General features: G+C 44.2%; 1 protein-coding gene across 1 annotated transcript in view; it reads right to left on the bottom strand.

The window, feature by feature from the left end:
• The window catches only part of LOC126209794 (G-protein coupled receptor moody), a 131,879-nt gene that overhangs the window by 91,180 nt on the left and 16,391 nt on the right, over nucleotides 1-24,308 (bottom strand). The window contains exon 2 of the mRNA XM_049938932.1: nucleotides 14,417-14,701. Within this exon, the coding sequence (XP_049794889.1) occupies nucleotides 14,417-14,701 (285 nt within the window). The remainder of the gene's footprint in view (nucleotides 1-14,416; nucleotides 14,702-24,308) is intronic.

Genomic DNA, 24,308 nt, shown 5'->3' with positions numbered 1-24,308 from the left:
CAGCTACGATATACCTATTAAGGAAAAACTACGAACGTGTTAGAATGTACAGGGCAGTCAAAAATAATCTGCAAAGCTTGTGTGTTGCAGGGTAGATGGTGCCGAGAAATATTCATTAACCCTTAACTACTATGGATGACCTCTCAGACCGCTAGTTTTGTCTTCTGATATTTCACACACTTTTGTGAGGTAAAGTAGACTTTTAACACTATTTTTCTGGTTCATCTAAATTTTTTATAATTTTTTCTTTTAAAATTTTCACATATAGGTACTATTTTTTTCTGTATATGCTGGAGCTTGAAGTTCTTTGCTTTGCATGTGAGTAATGTATGTAAAATCACTATGTAAATTGTTTATTACGTTAAATAATTTTCTAAGACTTTAAATACAAAATATATTTGTGTGTGTAAACGGTTCATGTTGATGTAAATTTGACAATTGTAAGAAACGGTCACGCTTAGGAACTGTAATAGATAGGTACTACGTAAAAGTCAGTGCGCTTTTGTTTGACACGAAGTGGCTCTGGGGAGTGGAAAAGATGGCAAGGGCGAACTGGCGCTCTATCTAGAGCAAGCGCGGGAAGTTAAGTCACACAGTCTGTAGGCAGCAGTGATTGAGGCAAGACTCTTCTCATCTACATGTACGTGCTTACTCTGCTATTCACAATTAAGTGCCTGGCAGAGGGTTCAATGAACCAGCTTCAAGCTGTCCCTCTACCGTCCCACTCTCGAACGACGCGAGGGAAAAACGAGCACTTAAAGTTTTCTGTGTTAGCCCTGATTCGGTGAGCCAGCCAGTCTGTGGATGGTTTTTAGGCTGTTTTCTATCTGCCTCGGCGAATGCGGCTGGTTCCCCTTATTCCGCCTTTCTATACTGTTTCTGAGCACACAGTATATTCACACAGACAATTATCGTCGCGATCATAGTCTCAACGAACAGACTGAGTCTCATTATAGTGTTTTTCTTTCTTTTTTAAAAAAGAAAAAGGGAGAGAGCGAGCTCCCACAAGGTGCATTTCACACCGCACAATAAGTACAGCTTCTCCAACCATCTACAGATCAAGTTACTAATACCACAATAATGAAAGTCTTTATTACACTCATTGACATTTATGGCACTAAAAACACAATGAATTTGTAATGTAGCACAATCCGAACGTCTTTTACATGCTTTCTTATATAACGTTTACTATTACGCCATTTTGTGATGTGAGTCAGGTATGTTCTAAATCTGTAAACGTCATTTTTACTCCCTCCCCTTTTTCAAATGTCCTATGTTTATTCTAAAATGCTCACTTGAATTTAATTTAGCAGTAATACCTGTCTCTATTTCTACAAGCGCCGTATCTGTATCACAGAATCTTTGACGCTCATGTACCTTATAGCTACTGTGCATGTTGCATTTAATGAGAGTCAGTACGCGTGGTGCGTCTAGATAATTGGTGGAGTTGCCCTAGAGAATGTGCATGCGGACATTGTGAACTAGATACACTCCCACCAAGAGTGCAGGCACAGAGGCGACGCTAGCACTAACAGCTGAAAGAGAGAAAAAGGATGCCGTCATCGGGGAAACTGGCGAATGTTACACAGGTTTGTCTGCCGTCTCCACGGATACCAACCGTTCTGTTGTTGTTGTTGTTGTTGTTGTTGCTGCTTCTGCAGTACGACTACCTGTGTTGCCGAGGCGCACAAGCCACACTATCTCGTCTAGGTCCAAAGTTAGTCGTATGCTGTCACACAGAAATAATTACATTTAGCTAAAAAATGAAAAACTGTGCACATCATTATTAAATACAACTCTAGTATAATATTTTCATAACAAACTGTAATTAAGAATGTCATTTTTTCCACTCTGTGAATATGAGATTCAGCTATACACATATAACGATAAACACAATATTCTTCCGTTTTTAATGAAATGTAAAAGATTTCCTTTGTAAACACCCAAGACCTTAACATTGTATGTATTTTTCAGTGTCAATAATGAATGAGTAAGTCGGACGTCATTTTATCTGTGCTTGCGACATTCAGTTGTCACTGTGGGGGCCAAAAAGACAAAAGCCGGTTCGCAACCAAATAAATAATATTTTGCAGAACATCAGGAAAGCATTTCCGATATAACACAGTTTTTCATCGCTTCTGCAAACCGACTGAGCTCTCACTCGTACAAACATGTTACTGCTGCCATGACATTATCATTTGTTATCGACAAAAGATGAGCAATCAAAAATAAAAGAATGGTGTTCGGTCTCTCTCTCTCTTTTGTCTGTTAGCAGTCCTATCGGAAGGACTCCAGTCAGAAGCACAATCCCATACATTGGCTGAAAATAACCCTAATTTCACACCATATTGTAATTAACTTCATTTTTTTGAATCCTAAAATCGTATCGACATACTTTCAAAGACAGCCAAATTAGCAGCCACTGAAAACTAAGCTACACGGAACCTTTATTAATTAAAAAGCAATAACTGACATTGCGTGGTATAAATGACGAATTCGATCAAACGATATAAGAGTCGCGGACATGGTGACTCGGCCGTCACACGAAGGTAAACACAACGTAAGACGTCACGTACCCCCCCCCCCCCCCCCCGTAGTGCAGTCGGCCATACCTCGCCTGTGCCCGGTGTAAACACAGACAGAGCAGGAAGTGGCGGACTGCCGGAGCCACACACGGCCGGGGTCCTCGGTGGTCTAGCGGTTACAGTCTGGAACGATCCAGCGCCTCGGCTGGGGCTATTCGCCCCAGCCGGGCCGGGGTTCAATCCCCGGCCGGCGCTGGAATTTTCAGACTCCCTGGCCTCTAACCTCCACCTCTCCCCTGGCATGTGGAGCATGCCGGGAACCCCCGTGGGGTCCGTGCTTCGGATCCCACGTGGACCACACCAGAAAACTACAAAACACAACCTGATTATGCTGTAGCTAACAGTGATCATTATTATGTGTTTCATTTTTTTTCTTTTTGCTTAAAACGTTGTTAATTACTTTACAGCTGCAATTGAAGATTTGAAATATCGTGCATTTCGTTTTGTGAGATATTTCAAGGAAAAAGAAATTATAAAAGTAAGTACAACAATTCACATGTATTTTCAGCGTACATTTCTCTTCAAATAACTCTCTCAAAAAAAATTTTACTATATAATACCTCTAGGATTACAACAGTGTAAAAACTTACAAAAGAAAATGGCTTATTCGCATGATCTTTACTGTGCTGGTTGCCAGTGTAACAACAAAAATACTAGACGCTTTTTACAGTTAATACCGAATGTATGAATAACTGACACACTGATTGTACTAACACATATTTCATATACTGTACTGCATAAATTTGAAAAAACGAATACATAGTATTTTTTCTTACGTCATAGCTGTGGCAGAACGAAATGCGTGAGATATAAGATACGCCAACGATGAAAACAAGTTCTCTTAATAACTAAGTGGCTTATCTTACTGGCTTTTCATGTCTTGTAACCTATTATGGCGAAAATATGGTTTGAATCATTTCTTTATGCAATGACTACTCAGTATTTAGAATTCACGAATTTATGGGCGATTTTAGTGATTTAGTCATGTATTTCAAATATCTACCAAATAGTCAGCAATTGTTGGTACGCATCGTAGCCACTAAGACGTGGCGTAAATACGCAAAAATATGGCAACTGATAAACAGCGAAACGATGATGCAATTTGTTTTGTCATAACCGTATGAACAAACATTACGTCTCTCAAAGTTCGCAGCCCTATTGCTGTTCACCACTCCGCTGGTAGATGTCTCTACTGGTCCCTTAACCAGTCGGCTGTCCCCCTGCCAGATGGCGCTAGTTTTGCTGGCGACGACTACGCAGGTAGAATTTGCTGCTTTACTCCTCATTGTCTGAGCGTGTGGCATGACCACAGAACCAACTGATTTGTGTCTAATATAACTCCGGAGGTGCGCATAAAATATCATCCGAAATTGTGCTAAACGCATTCTCTGAAAATTATTTCGAGCAGTTAGTTCATGAGCCCACGCGAATAGTAAACGGTTGTGAAAACAAGCTTGACCTCTTAGCAACAAATAATCCTGAGTTAATAACGAGCATCAAAACCGATTCAGGGATTAGTGAACACAGGGCTGTCGTAGCAAAACTGAATATTGTAATCCCCAAATCCTCGAAAAATATACCTATTTAAAAAGGCAGATAAAAATTCACTTGACGCCTTCCTGAGACATAATCTCCACAAATTAATAATGTAAGTGTAGACCAGATGTGGCTTGAATTCAAAGAAATAGTATCCGCAGCAGCTGAGAGATTTATACCAAATAAATTAACAAACGACGGAGCTGATCCTCCTCGGTACACAAAACGGTTTAGAACACTGTTGCAGAAACAACGAAACAAACACGCAAAATCCCCAAGATTGGAGATCTTTTACTGAGGCTAGAAATTTAGCGAGATGCTTATAACACTTTCCACAAAGAAACTTTGTCTCGAAACCTGGCAGAAAATCCAGAGAGATTCTGGTCGTATGTGAAGTATGTTAGCCGCAAGAAACAATTAATGCCTTCTCTGCGCGATAAGAGATACTATCGAAGACAGTGCTGCCCAAGCAGAGTTACTAAACACTGCCTTCACAAAAGAAGACGAAGTAAATATTCCAGAATTCGAATCGAGAACAGCTGCCAACAAGAGGAACGTAGAAGTAAATATCCTCGGAGTAGTGAAGCAGCTTAAATCACTTAATAAACGCAAGTCTTCTGGTCCAGACTGTATACCAATGAGGTTCCTTTCGGAGTATGCTGATGCATTAGCTGCCTACTTAACAACATATACAACCGTTCGCTCTACGAAAGATCCGTACCCGAAGACTGGAAAGTTGCACAGGTCACAACAATATTGAAGAAAGGTAGTAGAATTTCAGAACATATATTGTGTTCGATCATTATGAATTACCTCGAAGGAAACGGTCTATTGACACACAGTCAACATGGGTTTAGAAAAGATCGTTCCTGTGAAACACAACTTTCTCTTTATTCACATGAAGTGTTGAGTGCTATTGACAAGGGATTTCAGATCGATTCCGTATTCCCGGAAGGCTTTTGACACTGTACCACACAAGCGGCTCGTGGAGAAAGTGAAATTGCGTGCTTATGGAATATCGTCTCAGTTATGTGACTGGATTTGTGATTTCCTGTCAGGGAGGTCATAGTTCGTAGTAACTGGCGGAAAGTCATCGAGTAAAACGGAAGTGATTTCTGGCGTTCCCCGAGGTGGTGTTACAGGCCCTTTGCTGTTCCTTAACTATATAAACGATCTGAATGACAATCTGAGCAGCCGTCTTCGGTTGTTTGTAGATGACGCTGTCTTTTATCGACTAATAAACTCCTAAGAAGACAAAAGAAACTGCAAAACGATTTAGAAAAGGTATCTGAATGGTGCGAAAAGTGGCAGTTGAGCCTAAATGCCGGCCGAAGTGGCCGTGCGGTTAAAGGCGCTGCAGTCTGGAACCGCAAGACCGCTTCGGTCGCAGGTTCGAATCCTGCCTCGGGCATGGATGTTTGTGATGTCCGTAGGTTAGTTAGGTTTAACTAGTTCTAAGTTCTAGGGGACTAATGACCTCAGCAGTTGAGTCCCATAGTGCTCAGAGCCATTTTTGAGCCTAAATAACGAAAAGTGTGAGGTCATCCACATAAGAGCTAAAAGGAACTCAAACTTCGGTTACACGATAAATCAGTCTAATCTAAAAGCCGTACATTCAACTAAATAGCCAGGAATTACAATTACAAACAACTTAAATTGGAAGGCTCAAATGGCTCTGAGCACTATGGGACTTAACTTCTAAGGTCATCAGTCCCCTAGAACTTAGAACTACTTAAACCTAACTAACCTAAGGACATCACACACATCCATGCCCGAGGCAGGATTCGAACCGGCGACCGTAGCAGTCGCGCGGTTCCAGACTGTAGCGCCTTTAACCGCTTGGCCACTCCGGCCGGCTTAAATTGGAAGGAACACATAGAAAGTGTTGTGGGGAAGGCTAACCAAAGACTGCGTTTTATTGGCAGGACACTTAGAGAATGTAACAGACCTACTAAGGAGACTGCCTACACTACGCTTGTCCGTCCTCTTTTAGTCTTTTAGAATACTTCTGCGCGGTGTGGGATCCTTAGCAGATAGGACTGACGGAGTACATCGAAAAAGTTCAAAGAACGACAGCACGTTTTGTATTATCGCGAAATATGGGAGAGAGTGTCACAGAAATGATAGAGGATTTGGGCTGGACATCATTAAAACAAAGACGTTTTTCGTTGCGACAGAATCTTCTCACGAAATTCCAATCACCAATTTTCTCCTCCGAATGCGAGAATATTTTGTTGACACCGACCTACATAGGGAGGAACGATCACCAAGATAAAATAAGGGAAATCAGAGCTCGTACGGACAGATATAGATGTTCGTTTTTTCCGCGCGCTATACGAGATTGGAACAATAGAGAATTGTGAAGGTGGTTCGATGAACCCTCTGCCAGGAACTTAAACGTGATTTGCAGAGTATCCATGTAGATGTAGATGTAAATTTATAAGTGTCATTTTACCTTCCTCTTGTCTTCTCAAATGCCCTATGTTCATTCTAAAGTGCTTGCTTACATCAAATTTAGAAGTGTCTTTTTTTCTAGAAGCGCTGTACATGTATCACAGCAACTTTGACGCTCATGTACCTGATAGCTGCTGCGGATTTTTCATTTAATAGGAATGAGGTAAAACACGTGGTAAGTCTCGGTAAGTTGTGTTGTTGCCTGAGGAGTGACCGCAACTGTTACACAGAGAACGTAGATGCGCTCGAGAGGGGAAAAAAAGAATAAAGGCTGTTGTTTCGGATTGCTTTCAGGCGTTCGCGGTACCAGGGCAGTAAGGCCACGTCAGTCATCCAGACTGTCGCCCCTACAGCTACCGAAAAGGCTGCAGCCCCAGACGTTTTTCTGGCCTCCCCACAGATTCACACCCAACACCCAAAAAATGGTTCAAATGGCTCTGAGCACTATGGGACTTAACATCTATGGTCATCAGTCCCCTAGAACTTAGAACTACTTAAACCTAACTAACCTAAGGACATCACACAACACCCAGCCATCACGAGGCAGAGAAAATCCCTGACCCCGCCGGGAATCGAACCCGGGAACCCGGGCGTGGGAAGCGAGAACGCTACCGCACGACCACGAGATGCTGGCGATTCACACCCCTCTGCTGTGGTTGGATCTACGGTACGACTATCTGCGTCATCAAGGCACCCAATCTCAGCAAGGTCCAAAGTTTCTCACGTTCATGACTCTTAACTGAGGAATAAACATACTGAACTTTTACACATACATTGTTATTAAAGCCAAGGTATGTAAAATGAAACAATTTATTAATTTAATTTAATAGTTGCGTAACTGAAACGTCATTTAATAATGTAATTTCCCCCCCCCCCGTGTTGATTTAAGATACAGTTATGCACACATACATGAGGTAACGATACGCACTCACAACTTTTTTCTGTTTTTAATTAAATATCTAGATTTCCGTTGTGAACATTCTACATCTCAACATGAACTGTAAGTCGCACGTCGTTTTATCTGTGCCTCCGACATTCAGTTGTCACTTGGAGGTGACCAAACAAGCCAAAAGCCGGGTGGGGCCCATATAAAGAATATTTTCTCATTGCACCAGGAAAACGTTTGCTATTAACACAGTATTTGTTCTGCCTTCTACAAGTCGACTAAGCGCTCACTTGAGCAAATACACAGAGGAAGACTGCACTGTAGTCCCTTCTCTAGATTGTCACACAGATGGCAAAATGGTAGATATCAGAATAGACGACAGAGGGATAGAGAAACGAAATCGCTCAAAAGGGGAAAGGCCGCTGGACCTGATGGGATATCAGTTCGATTTTACACAGGGTACGCGAAGGAACTTGCTCCCCTTCTTGCAGCGGTGTACCGTAGGTCACTAGAAGAGCGTAGCGAAGGATTGGAAAAGGGCACAGGTCATCCCCGTTTTCAAGAAGGGACGTCGAACAGATGTGCAGAACTATAGACCTATATCTCTAACGTCGATCAGTTGTAGAATTTTGGAACACGTATTATGTTCGAGTATAATGACTTTTCTGGAGACTAGAAATCTACTCTGTAGGAATCAGCATGGGTTTCGAAAAAGACGGTCATGTGAAACCCAGCTCGCGCTATTCGTCCACGAGACTCAGGGCCATAGACACGAGTTCACAGGTAGATGCCGTGTTTCTTGACTTCCGCAAGGCGTTCGATACAGTTCCCAACAGTCGTTTAACGAACAAAGTAAGAGCATATGGACTATCAGACCAATTGTGTGCCGGCCGCGGTGGCCGTGCGGTTCTAGGCACTACAGTCTGGAACCGCGGGACCGCTACGGTCGCAGGTTCGAATCCTGCCTCGGGCATGGATGTGTGTGATGTCCTTAGGTTAGTTAGGTTTAAGTAGTTCTAAGTTCTAGGGGACTGATGACCAAAGAAGTTAAGTCCCATAGTGCTCAGAGCCAGACAAATTGTGTGATTGTATTGAAGAGTTCCTAGATAACAGAACGCAGGATGTAATTCTCAATGGAGAGAAGTCTTCCGAAGTAAGAGTGATTTCAGGTGTGCCGCAGTGGAGTGTCGTAGGACCGTTGCTATTCACAATATACATAAATGACCTTGTGGATGACATCGGAAGTTCACTGAGGCTTTTTGCGGATGATGCTGTGGTATATCGAGAGGTTGTAACAATGGAAAATTGTATTGAAATTCAGGAGGATCTGCAGCGAATTGACGCATGGTGCAGGGAATGGCAACTGAATCTCAATGTAGACAAGTGTAATGTGCTGCGAATACATAGAAAGAAAGATCCTTTATCATTTAGCTACAATATAGCAGGTCAGCAACTGGAAGCAGTTAATTCCATAAATTATCTGGGAGTAGGCATTAGGAGTGATTTAAAATGGAACGATCATATAAAGTTTATCGTCGGTAAAGCAGATGCCAGACTGAGATTCACTGGAAGAATCCTAAGGAAATGCAATCCGAAAACAAAGGAAGTAGGTTACAGTACGCTTGTTCGCCCACTGCTCAGCAGTGTGGGATCCGTACCGGATAGGGTTGATAGAAGAGATAGAGAAGATCCAACGGAGAGCAGCGCGCTTCGTTACAGGATCATTTAGAAATCGCGAAAGCTTTACGGAGATGATAGATCAACTCCAGTGGAAGACTCTGCAGGAGAGACGCTCAGTAGCTCGGTACGGGCTTTTGTTGAAGTTTCGAGAACATACCTTCACCGAAGAGTCAAGCAGTATATTGCTCCCTCCCACGTATATCTCGAGACCATGAGGATAAAATCAGAGAGATTAGAGCCCACACAGAAGCATACCGACAATCCTTCTTTCCACGAACAATACGAGACTGGAATAGAAGGGAGAACCGATAGAGGTACTCAAGGTACCCTCCGCCACACGCCGTCAGGTGTCTTGCGGAGTATGGATGTAGAAGTAGAAAGACATCTCTGCTTCCATGTCATCATCATTTGTCACTGACGAAAGACGAGCAATGAAAAATTAACGAACAGTAATATCTATCTATCTCTCTCTCTCTCGTCTGGAAGTAGTCTTATAGGAAGGACACAAACACATACACGAGTTTGCTCAAAATAAACCAACTTTTATACCATAAGTGTGATGCCAACTTTTTTAGAATCCTAAAATCTTACCGACATACTTTCAAAGACAGCCATATCAGAAGTCACTGAAAATTGAGTAAGAGCAGTCCAGAACCTCTAATAATTAAAAAGCATTTACAAATGAATTCCATCAAAGGAAACTACAGTCAGGCCAGTGAGTCGTGAACATACGACTCGGCCGACACACGGAGGTAAACACAAGGCGTCCGCCCGCAGTGCAGCCGGCCAGACCCGGCCTGTGCCCGGTGTAAACACAGACACAGCAGGAAGTGGCGGACTGCCGGAGCCACACACGGCCGGGGTCCTCGGTGGTCTAGCGGTTACAGTCTGGAACGTTCCAGCGCCTCGGCTGGGGCGTATAGCCCCAGCCGGGCCGGGGTTCAATCCCCGGCCGGCGCTGGAATTTTCAGACTCCCTGGCCCTAGCCTCCACCTCTCCCCTGGCATGTGGAGCATGCCGGGAACCCCCGTGGGGTCCGTGCTTCGGATCCCACGTGGACCACACCAGCAAACTACAAAACACAGCCAGATTATGCTGCTGCTAACAGCTATCATTTTTATACATTTTATTTTTTCCTTTTGTTTACTTTACCTCTGCAACTGAAGATTTAAATTTGTAAAACTACTAGAACGCAAAACGTATATTTTCAGCATACTTTTCCCTTGAAATGACTCACAATCAAAATCAATCGCACTATATAATACCTCGAGGATTATAACAATGTAAAAAAAATTACAGGAAAAATGAAAATGGCGTATTCGAATGGTCTTTACTATCGAGGTTGCCAATGTAACAAAAAAAAAAAACAAAAAAACAAAAAAAAAAAAAAAAAAAAAAACATACTTTTTCACAGTTAATATTGAACAGATCAAAGTATACTTCTTTCATAGATTTTACCAACACGTATTTCATGTACTGTACTGCATAGATTTTTGAAACCGAATAAGCAGTTTTTTCTTAAATTAAATGATATAACATAGGCGAACGATGAAAACGAGCTCTCTTAACATCAAAGCAGCTTATTCTAGTGGTTTTTCATGTGTTGAATGCTAATCTCGTTTCACCCTTTTTTTTACTATTACAACTCAGTGTTTATAATACATTAATTTCCCGGCGATTTCAGCAACTGAGTCATATATTTCGCATAGCTACTGTTTTGTTGACACTGGCTGCACTGGTTAGTGAATATCCTAACTACTATGACAAGTTCTTTGGCTCTTCTCTCGTGGATACGAAAAAAAATTATGTTACCACGTCCACACGTAAAATTGCGCTTAATGAAACTGTCTGTCGCAGTCTTAACCAAGTATGGAAAATATTTCAAGTATCCATGCGAGACGTTTGTTTAACTACAATAAGCGAAGTTGAAGAAAATGACAAGTCCATTAAGGTTCCACTACTGATGTTGCATGCGAAAGAGTTATTTACTATTTTTTGTTAAATTCTTGATCCCAAAATGCAGTGCAGTTATTTTGATACTGATTAATGTAAATAAAAGCCCTTCGCCCTACAGCGCATATTAAAATCACCAATATACTTGGAATGAATAAAAAATAAAAATAACTATCAAATACAGTATCACACTTCTATTTTAAATGGTTGAATCCGTGTATTAAATTGTGTTTATTAATATTAATTTACGCGGAAATAATTTTTAATATAACGCCTCGTGTGCGTTAAAGTCACTAGAGATAAAGTTTGCATTACGTCTTGTGAGCAGAGAGTTATTTTGTAACATGCGAAATATGCAAACACGTAGTAACTGGTAAGCAGTGAAACAAGGATGTATATATCCTAACGTTAAGTCGCTGAATTTTCGCAGCCCTGTTGCTGTTCACCACTCCGCTGGTAGAGGTCTCTACTGGTCAGCTATCTGTAGTAGAGGCGTTCGCTGCCAGAGGTCGCTAGTTTTGCTGCCGAGGACTCCGCTGCTAGAGTTTGCTGGTTCACTCGTCAATGTCCGAGCGGGTGGCATGACCACGAATCACTCAGACGAAACGGGAAACGTAATAATCCCAATACTAAAGGAGGCAGGTGCGAAGAGGTGTGAATATTAACAAATCATCACTTTAGTAAGTCATCGTCGCGAAGTCCTGACACCAATTGTCTATAGAAGAATGGAAACTACTGGTAACAGCCGACGTGGGGGAGATCAGTTTGGGAGGAGAACGCAAGGCGTTGTTAACAGGACGTAAAAGGCAGGCCATAGTTGAGAAGCGAGTCTGACAGGGTTGTAAGCCCACCCCCATGTCAATATTTTCTTATATACAACACGAGGTATACGATATCCACGAGAAGTTTAGAAAACGAACTGAAGATCAGACAGAAAGAATAAAAACTGTTTCTAAAATGAATTTTCAATCTGCAACTGAGTGTATACCGATCTGAAACTTGCAGGCAGATTACAACTAAGTTCATCGCGGGCCATTGGTAGAGTTTTTGCACGCGAAAGTTCGAATCCTTGTCTGGCACAGTTTCAATCTAGCAGGAACTTCCAAATCAGCGCACACTCCACTGCACAGCGAAAATTCATTCTGGACACAATCCTCTAGGCTGTGGCTAAGTACGCTGGAGGACTTGTATGAAATTTGGAAGGTGGGTGGCGGAAGTAAACCTGTAAGGGTGAGTCATGATTCGTGCCTGGATAGGTCAATCAGTAGAGCACTCGTCCGCGAATGCCGGAGGTTCGGGGCTCAAATCCACCCCCCAGCCCCTCCGCGCCAAACACACACACACACACACACACACACACACACACACACACACACACACACACACACACACACACACACACACACGTGCGCGCGCGCACACGCACGCACGCACGCACGCACGCAGGGGGGGGGGAGAGAATCCACCCCCCCTCTCCGTGCCAAACACACACACACACACACACACACACACACACACACACACACACACACACAAGCGCGCGCGCGCGCGCACGCACGCACGCGCAGAGGGGGGGAGAGAGGGGGGAGAGACGGGGGTGAGACGGGTGAGAAAGGGGGGAGAAAGGGTGGAGAGAGGGGGAGGGAGGGAGGGAGGGAGGGAGGGAGGGAGGGAGGGAGAGAGAGAGAGCAAGTATTGCTTTGCCAGAAAGCTTCATTTGCATTTGACGTTGTAATGTTATTAATGATGGCTATCCACTTGGAGGATTAGGTGAAGGGAATGGTTCAAATGGCTTCTGAGGTCACCAGTCCCCTAGAACTTAGAACTACTTAAACCTAACTAACCTAAGGACATCACACACACCCATACCCGAGGCAGGATTCCGTAGCGGTAGCGCGGTTCCAGACTGTAGCGCCTAGAACCGCTCGGCGACCACGGCCGTCGTGAAGGGAATATCTATGGAAGGAGGTAATATCAAGTGTAACTAACAATAGCCGAATTAAGTCAGGAGTTACTGAGGGAATTAAAGTAGACAATGAGGAAGTAGCAGTAGGCGATGATTTTTGCAATTTGAACAGCAAAATTAATCATCGTAGCCGAAGTTGGAAAGATAAGAAATGGGGACTATCTATGCCACTTTTTCTCGTTATAATTGGCACTTCGTGCGTATACAGGCCATCTTCACCTGGACATTATTCAATGGTGCCACGCAGCGCGCCTTACAAATGGCTGGTTCAGATGGCTCTGAGGTCATCAGTCGCCTAGAACTTAGAACTAATTAAACCTAACTAACCTAAGGACATCACACGCATCCATGCCCGAGGCAGGACTCGAAGCTGCGACCGTAGCGGTCGCTCGGTTCCAGACTGTAGCGCCTAGAACCGCACGGCCACTCCGGCCGGCCACGCGGCCCCCTTAGAAAAAAATAATTTTGTCATACGAAATTCTTTGTACTTGCTAATCAAACACTTCACTTTTTGGTACACTGTAGGTGAAGCCTAAAACTGTTGTGCACTTTTATGTAAAGCAGTGTACAGCGAACTTGGGTTGAATGGGACAGAATTTTGTGTTGTGCTGAGTGTACTTATTTGTTGTTTGTAAGTGTCGAAGTTCGTAAATGTGTCGAAATATGTAAGTACACTGTCAAAACTTTACTGATCTGCAGAATAAGTTTTATATAAGGAGCACACCTTGCTGTAAGAGGGGTAAGGAAGGGAACCAGCTGAAAAATGTTCTAGTCGGGGCACAAAAAAGGCGAATACGTTCTTCGTTGAAAGACTCTGACAGAGAAAAGGGGAATCAGCTCCCTCAATGCTCATTCCGCAATTCTCACCGAAAATTTTGTCATGTGAACATACTCGCGTTTTTTTTTTTTTTTGTCCTGAACGACAGTAGGGGGAGGGGGAGGGGGAGGGGGAGGCATGGAGGGGAGAGAGAGAGAGAGAGAGAGAGAGAGAGAGAGAGAGAGGGGGGACGACAATGATCGTGGGAGAGAGAAAGAGGCAATGCGAGAGAAAGAGATCACTTCAACCTGTTTCGATCAGAAGCGAGGTGGAATCCTTCTACACGTCGGTCAGGTGCTGAAGATAGCGTAGTAAATAGCCGAAACTGGTAGCCAAATAAAATAAGTTTGGAAAGTAGACACTCGAGAGGTGTTTGACGTCCTGTGTCGAACAGCCTAGTCCCGCAACCAGCTCTGAAAAGATGGGCATACAAAGTTTTCCACAGGTGCTGGATGCGGAACGTCTACGACACGGAGTAACAGTGCTCCCCGCCTGGGTGTTCGCCGATCGCGCAGCGAAGCGAAGCGCTGTGCACTCACCTCGGGTAGAGCCTGGGGTGTCCGATCATGACGTATCGGTTGATGGTGATGGCGAGCACGGTGAAGAGCGAGACGGCCATGAGGGCGTAGCGGAAGAGCGGGAAGAGCCGGCACAGCAGGTCGCCGTGCGTCCAGGCGCGCTGCGCGAACAGCGACGCGGCCAGCGGCAGGTTGAAGCAGCAGAAGGACAGGTCCGACACCGACAGGTTGATGATGAACACCGCCGTCGCGTTGCGCACCTGCCGGCACGCGCAGAAAAACTTAGGTCCGGACTGCGTTTTACTTCTGTGCGGGGAAACACAGAAACATAAAAGTTAAACTGTGTCTAGAAGATAACTCTAAACTGGATTCAAAATCCTCAATTGATGATGCGGAGCTGGGTGATGCCTTCAATTCTTTCCGTGCTAATATAACTTTTGCGAAAGAACTGGAACAGAACAGTGTGCTCAGTGATCGACAGTGCGAGGAGGACGTAAAAAGCAGACTGGCGCTGCCACGAAGGCCATCCCTGCTGTGACGGGACATCCTCCTCTAGCATTGCTGTTCCTCAACAGAAGTTGTCGATACCAGTATTATTTTTCCGAATTTGGGACAGGTCAATATTGTCTCAGTTGCTTTTCTGAAAACTTTCATATAATTTTATACACAGTATGTTATATTTCAAGCTAAAATGTATGAAAAGAAATTACTTTCTGTAACACTTTAGTCTATGTTATAATCGATAAGTACTAGCTCCGAATGTACAGTTAAAAGTATTTTTTAGAAACTTTTCAAATTACGAAGTATTGGCACACTTGAAATTTATACTATTAAGTACGCATTCCTATAATGTTTACTGCGTTTATTGCTGGACTCATTTATTAAATAATAATCTAAATTAATACTGTAACAGAAACTAGTAGAAATTCATTTTGTTAAGAAAAATTGTAAACCCTTTGGAATATTGTATTGCCGCAGAGTGTGGGAGTCGTAAAATTGCCTCTGATGTGATCGGAGGTATTTCTGTGCGAACAACGTAGTTTCGGCTTTGTTAATGTGAAAAAAACAAAATACTGTATGTTATATCAAAATGTGTCAAAATATGTTTGTGTAGAAAATCCTCCAATAACAGTCTTCAAATTTATTTAGCTCAAATTAACCGTCAGGACCTGATGTGAGATTGTCAGCTTCAAGAATCAGACCCCTAGACAAAAAGAACTGGACTCATCTCAACATGACAAGCTAAGTAAACTTGAAGGTTTATTGTAATCTTCGCTCCCCTCAAATGTTCATAAAAGACTTTGATTATTAATTATTTGGACTGGACATTGTTTAATGTGGACAATAGACGGAAGAAGGAAGGAGGAAGGAAGGGGAGGATTATAGGGCTCCATACTGCGTTTTACTTCTTACCAGGAAAACACAGAAAGGCAAACCTCAAACGGTGTCTATAAAACAACTCTACACTGAATTGAAAACGCTAAATTGATGATGCGGAGTTGGACGTTGCCTGATGGGCTGGCATCATGCAGTATATCTGCAGTCGCTGTAGAAGGGCAAAGATTGTTGTGTCATTCATTCACTACCCTTCTGCTGCACTTCATCTGACACTCCCTCTACGAAAATATAGTGTTTCAGGTAATGTACAATTTTGAACAAATATTAATAGAGTTTTTTCTGTATAGAAAGGGCCACATGACAGTCGGGAAACTGCAACATACACGAATTGGACAAAAATATGGACACACCAGAGACAACACATTGCCATGCCTAATACGGTGCAGGAAATCCGTTGGGATTCGAAACAGCCTTCGGCCAGTCCAGAATGGATGAATACAGACGGCCCTGTGTGGTTTTTAAAGTAATCTTATAGCAACCTTCCTGTAAAATAGTGGCAAGTTGAGGTAGGGTGGAGAGCGATCTCGCACCCTCCTCTCCAAAGCAGATGACAAAGCGTCAGTAATATTCAGATCTGGCGGGTCTGGTGGCCAAGGAAGACGCGACGACTCCTCCTCGTCCTCACAAATGCAATCCTCGACGACGCTACCTGTGTAAACAGGGGCCTGTCGCCTTGAAACACTTAGCATCGCCACTGCGCAACAAACACTGTACCATGCGATAGGCCTCATCAGCTGAAATGGTCTCATAACCCCTGGCAGTAATGCCATCCTTCAGAGTACTCAGGAGTCCATGGAGTACCACTACATGACTGCCCAAACCCCCGCCTTGTTTCACTCTTGGGACGTAAACTCGGTCGGAAGTTGGAAACAATGTGCAACTAGACTCACGCGACCAGGTGACCTCCTTCCATTGCTCCATACTCAAGATTTTATGGGTTCAGCGGCACGTTTTCCTGTTACGGTAAAAATCTTCGATCGGCGATTCTTGAAACGCCGAACTTGGGCTACCTCAGTTAGGAAAGCACCGACCATAACAGCACCAACAACTCGGTCACGTTCAAATGCGCTTAGCTCCGACACGATGCACCTACAACTACACAGAAGACTGTTGTGACCACGAGTGACACGTGTAACGTGTTGAGAACACTGGGCAGGCGCCATTCGAGGTCGAACACAACAGTACAACATGCAGGCTCGGTTAGCTTCGGCAAGCATCGATTCCTCGCAGAGTTTCCGTATTTTTCTCCAACCCTGATATCATCATTTTAGTCAGCGACTATTTTATTATCACCACCATCATCTGGTGGAACGTAATTTAGATGCAGTGAGACGTGTCACAGTAAAGGATTAATAGAATACATTGATCGTAAACCTACTGAAAAGTTATGCTCCTGCATTTCCTAAAAATTGAAAGTTGTAGTACAACAAAAGATTTATGGTAGATCATATTTCTTGTGCTTCTTCTTTCTGTCATATATCATTTGTGTGCATCAGGTGCCTAAATCTGTAATAACACAACATGCGTCGTACAGGAAATGTTAGTGCTGTACTTCATCTACATAGGACGGAACTGATGTCAAGTGCGAAGTTGATACCATTTGCGTAAACAAAATAGTAGTCGTTAAGTTACACAGCATTATGTTGCAAGTTAGGTAACTACCCAGCAAATGATTGTCGTTCATAGCAGTGTCTTCCTTTGTAAATTACAAACTGGGTCACTGATAGACGTGCTCAGGAAAGCTATGGTGACCTGCGACCAGTCACGAAGTTGCCACAGTCATTCCTTTCATACGCGTCTATCGGAATAACACCGCCATTCTGTAACAGGTTTACGTCACTCGCTTACATCGTGCGGTGTAGGATATTAACTGACTGATGGATTGATTAGTGCAGGGAGCCAGAACAATAGTCGTCTTAGGCTACAACTTACTGGGTGTGTTGTGCAGTTCCTCTCCCTGTCATTTTTGTAGAGCCAGCCGGTATCCTTAGAAAGTTATAGGGGACCCCTTATTAGTTCTTTATTAAAAACAGTTCGTTCAGGAATTAAGGATCCGAATATTCTGGGTCTTTTGCTCTCCAACACTTTGCATTGGCAGATTAAATGAGACGCGGTTTCATCCCTCTCGCCAAACAGTCTGCACTTAGGGGCTTCTTTCACTCTACCTGTCGTGTCTAGATGTTTCATAAAGTTCGCATGGCCAGTCATTAGTCGTAACGCGAGTTTGATCTGCCTCCTGTTCGAGCCCAGGATTTCAGAACATCTCTTGAAACAAGTCTTTGGCGTCTTTAGCTTGCGATGTTTTTTTTAACTTGGTCCAATATTCTACGTGCGGCTTCCTGATCCAGCTACGTAGCTCTGATTTTGCCACCGCCTGAGGGATGGTTAGGCAGGTACCGGTCCAATAAATGAAGTCTTCGCGCCTGTCCTGACCAGCTTATCAGCTTGTTCATTGCTCTTAATTACTAAGTGACCACCACCTAGGTAGACTATCCTCCGCGCACACTTTGATAGATACTTCCGCTGGAATACCGTGGTCAGATTCACTATGGAGACGGTCCTTTTTTTATTAGCTTTTTTATGTAGGGTAATATGAGAGTATCGGACATTTTGTTTGTTGTATTGAAGTACTTCTCTTGGCGGACGGCGCCTGCCTGGCGGCAGCCCGCCGCACACCACTGTGTCACCGACGGCCTACCTCTCAGGCGCGTCCACTCTTCACTCACTCCCACTTCAGAAGCCAATCAAACGTCTGATGATATCATCTTGCCCGGTGAACCAATTAGCGAGCAGCTCGTCGTTACAGCCCACGGAGCGATACACACACTACACGTAATATTAGAGCCGACCCCGACGGGTCTATGGGGCAGTCTTCAGCGAACCTACAACGGGACTTCCAGTAAGCGTCACCGTCGACGATATTCCGGATGTCTTGTGAAAGTCTGTGTCAAACGTTCTTTGTATTACATATTACAGGGATGAGTGTTCTGATAAATGGTTCTTAACCTGACCTGCTCCTTGTGTAGCTGTTCCGGACACTACATTGGCGCTGTCGTGTTGGGGCGATTTGGCACTGGTCAGATAGCTACGCCACAACACTTCGGTACAATTTTTTTTATCACCAAGCTTCCGAACGGTTTGATGCGGCTTGTCAGGAACTCCTCTATAGTCCCAAACTTTCCATCTCAGAGTAGTACTAGCAACCGACATTCTCAATTACTTGCTGGATGTATTAAAATCTGCCTTCTGCTACAGTTTTTATCTTCTACAGATACCTGTGCTACAATGTTTTGACACATGTCCTATCGTCTTGTCCCTTCTTCTTATCAGTGTTTATCATATATTCCTTTTTTCGCCGATTTTGTGGAGAAACTTCTCATTCCTTACCTTACCAATCCACCTAATTTTCAACATTCTTCTGTAACTTCACATCTGAAATGCTTCTATTCTCTTCTGTTGTGTTCTGGATTTCCTACAATTCATGTTTCACTACCATACAATGCTGTGCTGCTAACGATCATTCTCAAAAATTTCTTACTGAAATTAAGCTCCATGTTTGATACTAGTAGAATTCTGTTGGCCAGGAATGCCCTTTTAGCCAGTGTTAGTCTGCTTCTGATGTCCTCCTTGCCCCGCCCATCATAGGATATTTAGCTGCCAAGGTAGCAGAAATCCTTGACTTCATCTACGTCGTGATCACCAATCCTGTTCTCCTTGCTGCTACTTCTCACGAATTCCGCCTTGCTTCGATTTGCTCTCATTCCATATCCCTTATTCATTAGGCTGCTCATTCCATTCAGCAGATTCTATAACTCCTTCTTCAGTTTCACTGCGGATAGCAATGTCATCAGTGAATCTTATCACTGATATTCTTTTGACCTTGAAATTTGGCCCACTCCTGAACCTTTTCTTTATTTCCGTCATTGCTTCTTCGATGTGTAGATTAAACAGTATGGGCGAAAGAATACGTCCCTGTCTTACACAAATTTTGATCCGTGTACTTCTTTCTTGGTCTTCTGCTCTTACTGTTCACTCTTTGCTCTTGTACACACTGTATATCGCCCGTCTTTTCCAGCAGCTTACCCCTATTTTTCTCGGACTTTCGGTCATCTTACACCACTTTACACTGTCGAACTCTTTTTCCAGGTCGACAAATCCTATGGACGTACCTTGGTGTTTCTTCAGTCTTGCTTCCGTTATCGACTGAGACGTCAGAACTGCTCCTCTGGTACCTTTCCTGAATCCAAACTGATCGTCACCTAACGGATCCACAATTTTCTTATCAATTCTTCTGTATACTATTCTCGTCAGTAACTTGGAAGCATGAACTGTTCAGCTGATTGTGCGATGGTTGTCGTACTTGTCACCTCGTGAAATCTTCGAAAATGTGTGGTGGTGTTTTACCGAGAGCCAGATTGTATATCGCCAGACTCTCCTATTCTACACACCAACGTGAATAGTCGTTTTGTTACCACTTACCCCAGCGGTTTTAGAAATTCTGCTGAAATGTTGTCTATCCCTTATTCCTTATTTGATCTTAAGTCTTCCAATGCTCTCTTACTGGATCCCCTGTCTCTACCCTATCGACTCCTATTTCTTCAATACATCAGACAAATCTTTCCCCTTATACAGGCCTTCAGTGTACTCTTTCCACCTATCGACTCTCTCCTTTGCATTTAACAGCGAAATACCCATTTCCCTCTTAATATTACCACCGTTGCTTTTAATTTCACCGAAGGTTGGTTCAAATGGCTCTGAGCACAATGGGACTTAACTTCTGAGGTCATCAGTCCCCTAGAACTTGGAACTACTTAAACCTAACTAACCTAAGGACATCACACACATCCATGCCCGAGCCAGGATTCGAACCTGCGACCGTAGCGGTCCCGCGGTTCCAGACTCTATCGCCTAGAACCGCTCGGCCACCACGGCCGGCACCGAAGGTTGTTTTGACTTCTCTATATGCTGGGTCAGTGCTTCTGACATTAATTTCTCTTTCGATTTCTTCACATTTTATATGCAGCCATTGCGTCTTAGCTTCCCTGCTCCCCTTGTTTATTTTATTCCCCGGCGGCTTTTATTTCTGTATTTCTGAACTTCCCTGAGCAGTTTTGTAATTCCTTCTTTCGTCGATCAACTGAAATATTTCTTCTGCTAACCTTGGTTTCCTCGCAGTTTACCTTCCTTGCAGCTATGTTTTTCTTTCCAACTTTTGTGACTGCCCTTTTTATAGATGTCCATTCCTCTTCAACAGAACTGCCTACTGAGCTATTGATTGCTAACTCATAAGCATTAACTCCACGAATGTAGAAGTAGGTGCAAGTGGACTTCTTCGGAGGGAAGCCCCCTCTTGGTCTGTGCTCGTCTCCTCCTGTCTTCGTCCCTCATGTTTCATTTTGCTCCCAAGGTAGCAGAATTCTTGCAGTCGTCTGATTCATTGTCCCTAGCTCCGTAAGTCCGTCACTAGTCTCGTTTAGGCACAAGCATAATGAAGAAATAAACGGTGCTTTTTCTTGTACCCTTAACGCGACATGTTCCAGAAAGAAGCTAATAGCAACTTTTATGTCGTTGGATCGCGTGGGAAGCGTGCGTTGACCTCTATATTTAGTGATCGTGCTGTGTCATCTTTGATACTGTGTCATTACGTCAGATTGGAGGTCTCAGTGGGCTTAAAGACACACACACACACACACAAATTCTAGACGCCCTCGCGTCTTGCTGGAACCCTTCTGCTGTAGTTCAGTTCCCAGACGCGGCTCTCTCGTCTAGGGGCGCGGCGAGTTGTAACTCTGTTAGACGTAGTTCTCCTGGCACAAACACGGAACTCACTCCCTGCCTGCCTCACTGGCCTCCAGTTCCCGCTGGAGAACACCCAGAACACGTTACCCAACTTGTTTCTAATCAGCTAGAGAGAAAAATTGAACTAGAGTGCCCCGAATTCATGCACCACACAAGCGTAGCTACTGCACGTTAAGGGAAGACCTACGAGAAAGTAAACAAGGCTTGAGTTAATAACAAAAAAATTCTCACTAAATGATCACTGTATCAAATTCTGAACGCATGTAGTATAACGAAATCTTTTTCTCTCTCTTGTATGACATGGACCTTACCGAGCATGCGAATGCTCCACAAGCCTCATTTCTTTCTTTCTGTCTTACGTGCTGGCTCTATATTCCGTGCCGACATTCTCTGAAGTTTCTAGTTTATTGGTGGTATTCAAAGAAAGTAATGTCAGCTTTCTATTTTCACTGGATGTGTCACATTTCATATTTGTACGCTAAACATTTTTCAAACAGTAGCTGTCGATAGTCGATTGCTAACGCCACAGAGGTTGTGAGCACGAGCACGGTGATCTTTGTCTGCCAGTAGTAGTGTCGCTGCGACAGCAGAGAGAAGCTAGCGAGGGAATCGGGTGTTGACTAAGCCACTAAGCAGCACGACGTGGAATGGTAGTTGAAGTTAGCCATATGGGACATTAGATTTCGGAAATAGGTAGGGAAATCAATATTCCGCGATCCACAGTGTCAAGACTGTGCAGAGAATACTTCATTTCAGGTATTATCTCTCACCACGGACTACCCAGTGGCCGATGGTCTTCACCTAACGATCGAGAGCAGCAGCATTTACATAAGGTCGTCGGTGCTTACAGGCAAGCAACACTACGTGAAATAACCGCAGAAATCAATGTGGGACGTGTGTTTAACGTATCCGTTAGCACAGTGGGGCCCTCAGGGTCTCACCATTCGTGTTACAATGTGCGACTTATCAAACAACGATGTCATGTCAGGGGGCCACAGTTGTTTGCGATTGGTTTGAAGAACGTTCTGGACAGTTAGAGCAAATGATTTGGCGAGCCAGATCGCCCAACATCCAATGTTTATGGGACACAGACACATCAGTCGGTGACGCAGACACATCAGTCGGTGACGCAGACACATCAGTTGGCGCAGAACACCCTGCACCGGCAACACTTTCGCAATTATGGGCGGCTATAGAGGCAGCGTGGCAAAGTGTTTCTGCAGGGGACTCCCAACGACTTGTTGAGTACATAGTCACGTCGAGTCGCTGCACTACCTCGGGCAAAAGAATGTCCGACACGACGTTAAGAGGTGTCCCATGAATTTTGTCACCTCGGTGGATGTAGATCAAGAAAATTCACAGCCACTGCCATAGCCTATTAACGCCAAATTTCGCCGCACCATGGTCTGCTATCATACGAAATCGCACCCCACACCATAACTCGAGGTGGAAGTCCAGCACCCAGACACGTTGGTTGCATCCCTTCAACTGGCCGCCTCCTAACGAACTCATTGCCATCATTGGCACCGAACCACAACCAGCTTTCGTCAGAAAACACGACAGACCTCCAACCTGCCGTCCAGTGAGCTCCCGCTTGACACCACTGATATGGCAAGTGGCGGTGGTTAGGGTAAGTGGAACGCACGCTACAGGCCGTTTTACTCGGAGCTGTTATTCGAATACCGGATCTGTAACAGTTCTTTGCGTCACTGTAGTACCAACTGCTCTCGAATTGCTGCTGCAGATGCAGTACGATGGGCCAGAGACATACGTCGGACACGATGATCTTCCCTACCGGTAGTGCCACGTGGCCGTCCGGAACCCGGTCTTCTCCCGACCGTACATTCTCGTGATCATTGCTACCAGTAGTCATGTACAGTGGCTACATTCCTGTCAAGCTTTTCCGCAATATCGGAGGAAGAACATCCAGCTTCTCGTAGCCTTATTACACGACCTCCCTGAAACACAGAGAGGTACTGATAGCGGTATCTTCGTTGCCTTACAACCATTCGCGACTAACATCAGCTCATCACGTCCAATCTCAAAGGTAAATAACACTCACGACCGTTACAGTGCGTATTTATAGCAAACCTGACCTGCATCCTCAAGGTGGCGCTACTGGCGCCACTCTTATGCGACTGGCGCAACGTATGACTGGACACCGTCTTCCAGACGTAGAAACACACCTACCAACTCTCACTCATGTCGCGCGACTCCTCTTTGGTGTTGTGATTTCTTTGCCATCGGTGTGCTCTGGTCTATGTTCCCCTTCAGTTCTTACCCTCCACAGCTCTCTCCAGAACGATGACAGTCTTCCAGTATGCCCCCTTACAACTGTTTCTTCCAGTGTTTTGGAGTCACTCGTTTCCTTGGCGTTTCTGCAGAGGTCCTCGTCATTTGCCATCAGTCACCTTGTGATTACGAAGACTTTCCCGGCGTAATAATTGATAATATTCTTCTCGGGTGTGCAGCCTGATCATAACGTCATCTTGACAATATTTGCGCGGTCCAACTGGCCGCCATCTTCAGGTGAGAGTGCTGGTACCCGATCTCGCAGGAACTTACTTCTCAGCGCAAGCGGCGGCCCCTATATAGGCCTCGGTGGCTTTTCTGCCTTTTGCAGGCAGCATTTGCTCGAAGATAGGAACAATTCTAAAAAGATATCATATCAAAAGTATTTTTCGTCCGCCAGCCAAGATTAGAGCGCTTCTTGGCT

The sequence above is a fragment of the Schistocerca nitens genome, chromosome 10, assembly GCF_023898315.1.
Source record: "Schistocerca nitens isolate TAMUIC-IGC-003100 chromosome 10, iqSchNite1.1, whole genome shotgun sequence".
Lineage (NCBI taxonomy): Eukaryota > Metazoa > Arthropoda > Insecta > Orthoptera > Acrididae > Schistocerca > Schistocerca nitens.
The sequence above is the reverse complement of the archived record's forward strand: the minus strand, read 5'-3'. Positions and strand labels throughout refer to the sequence as shown.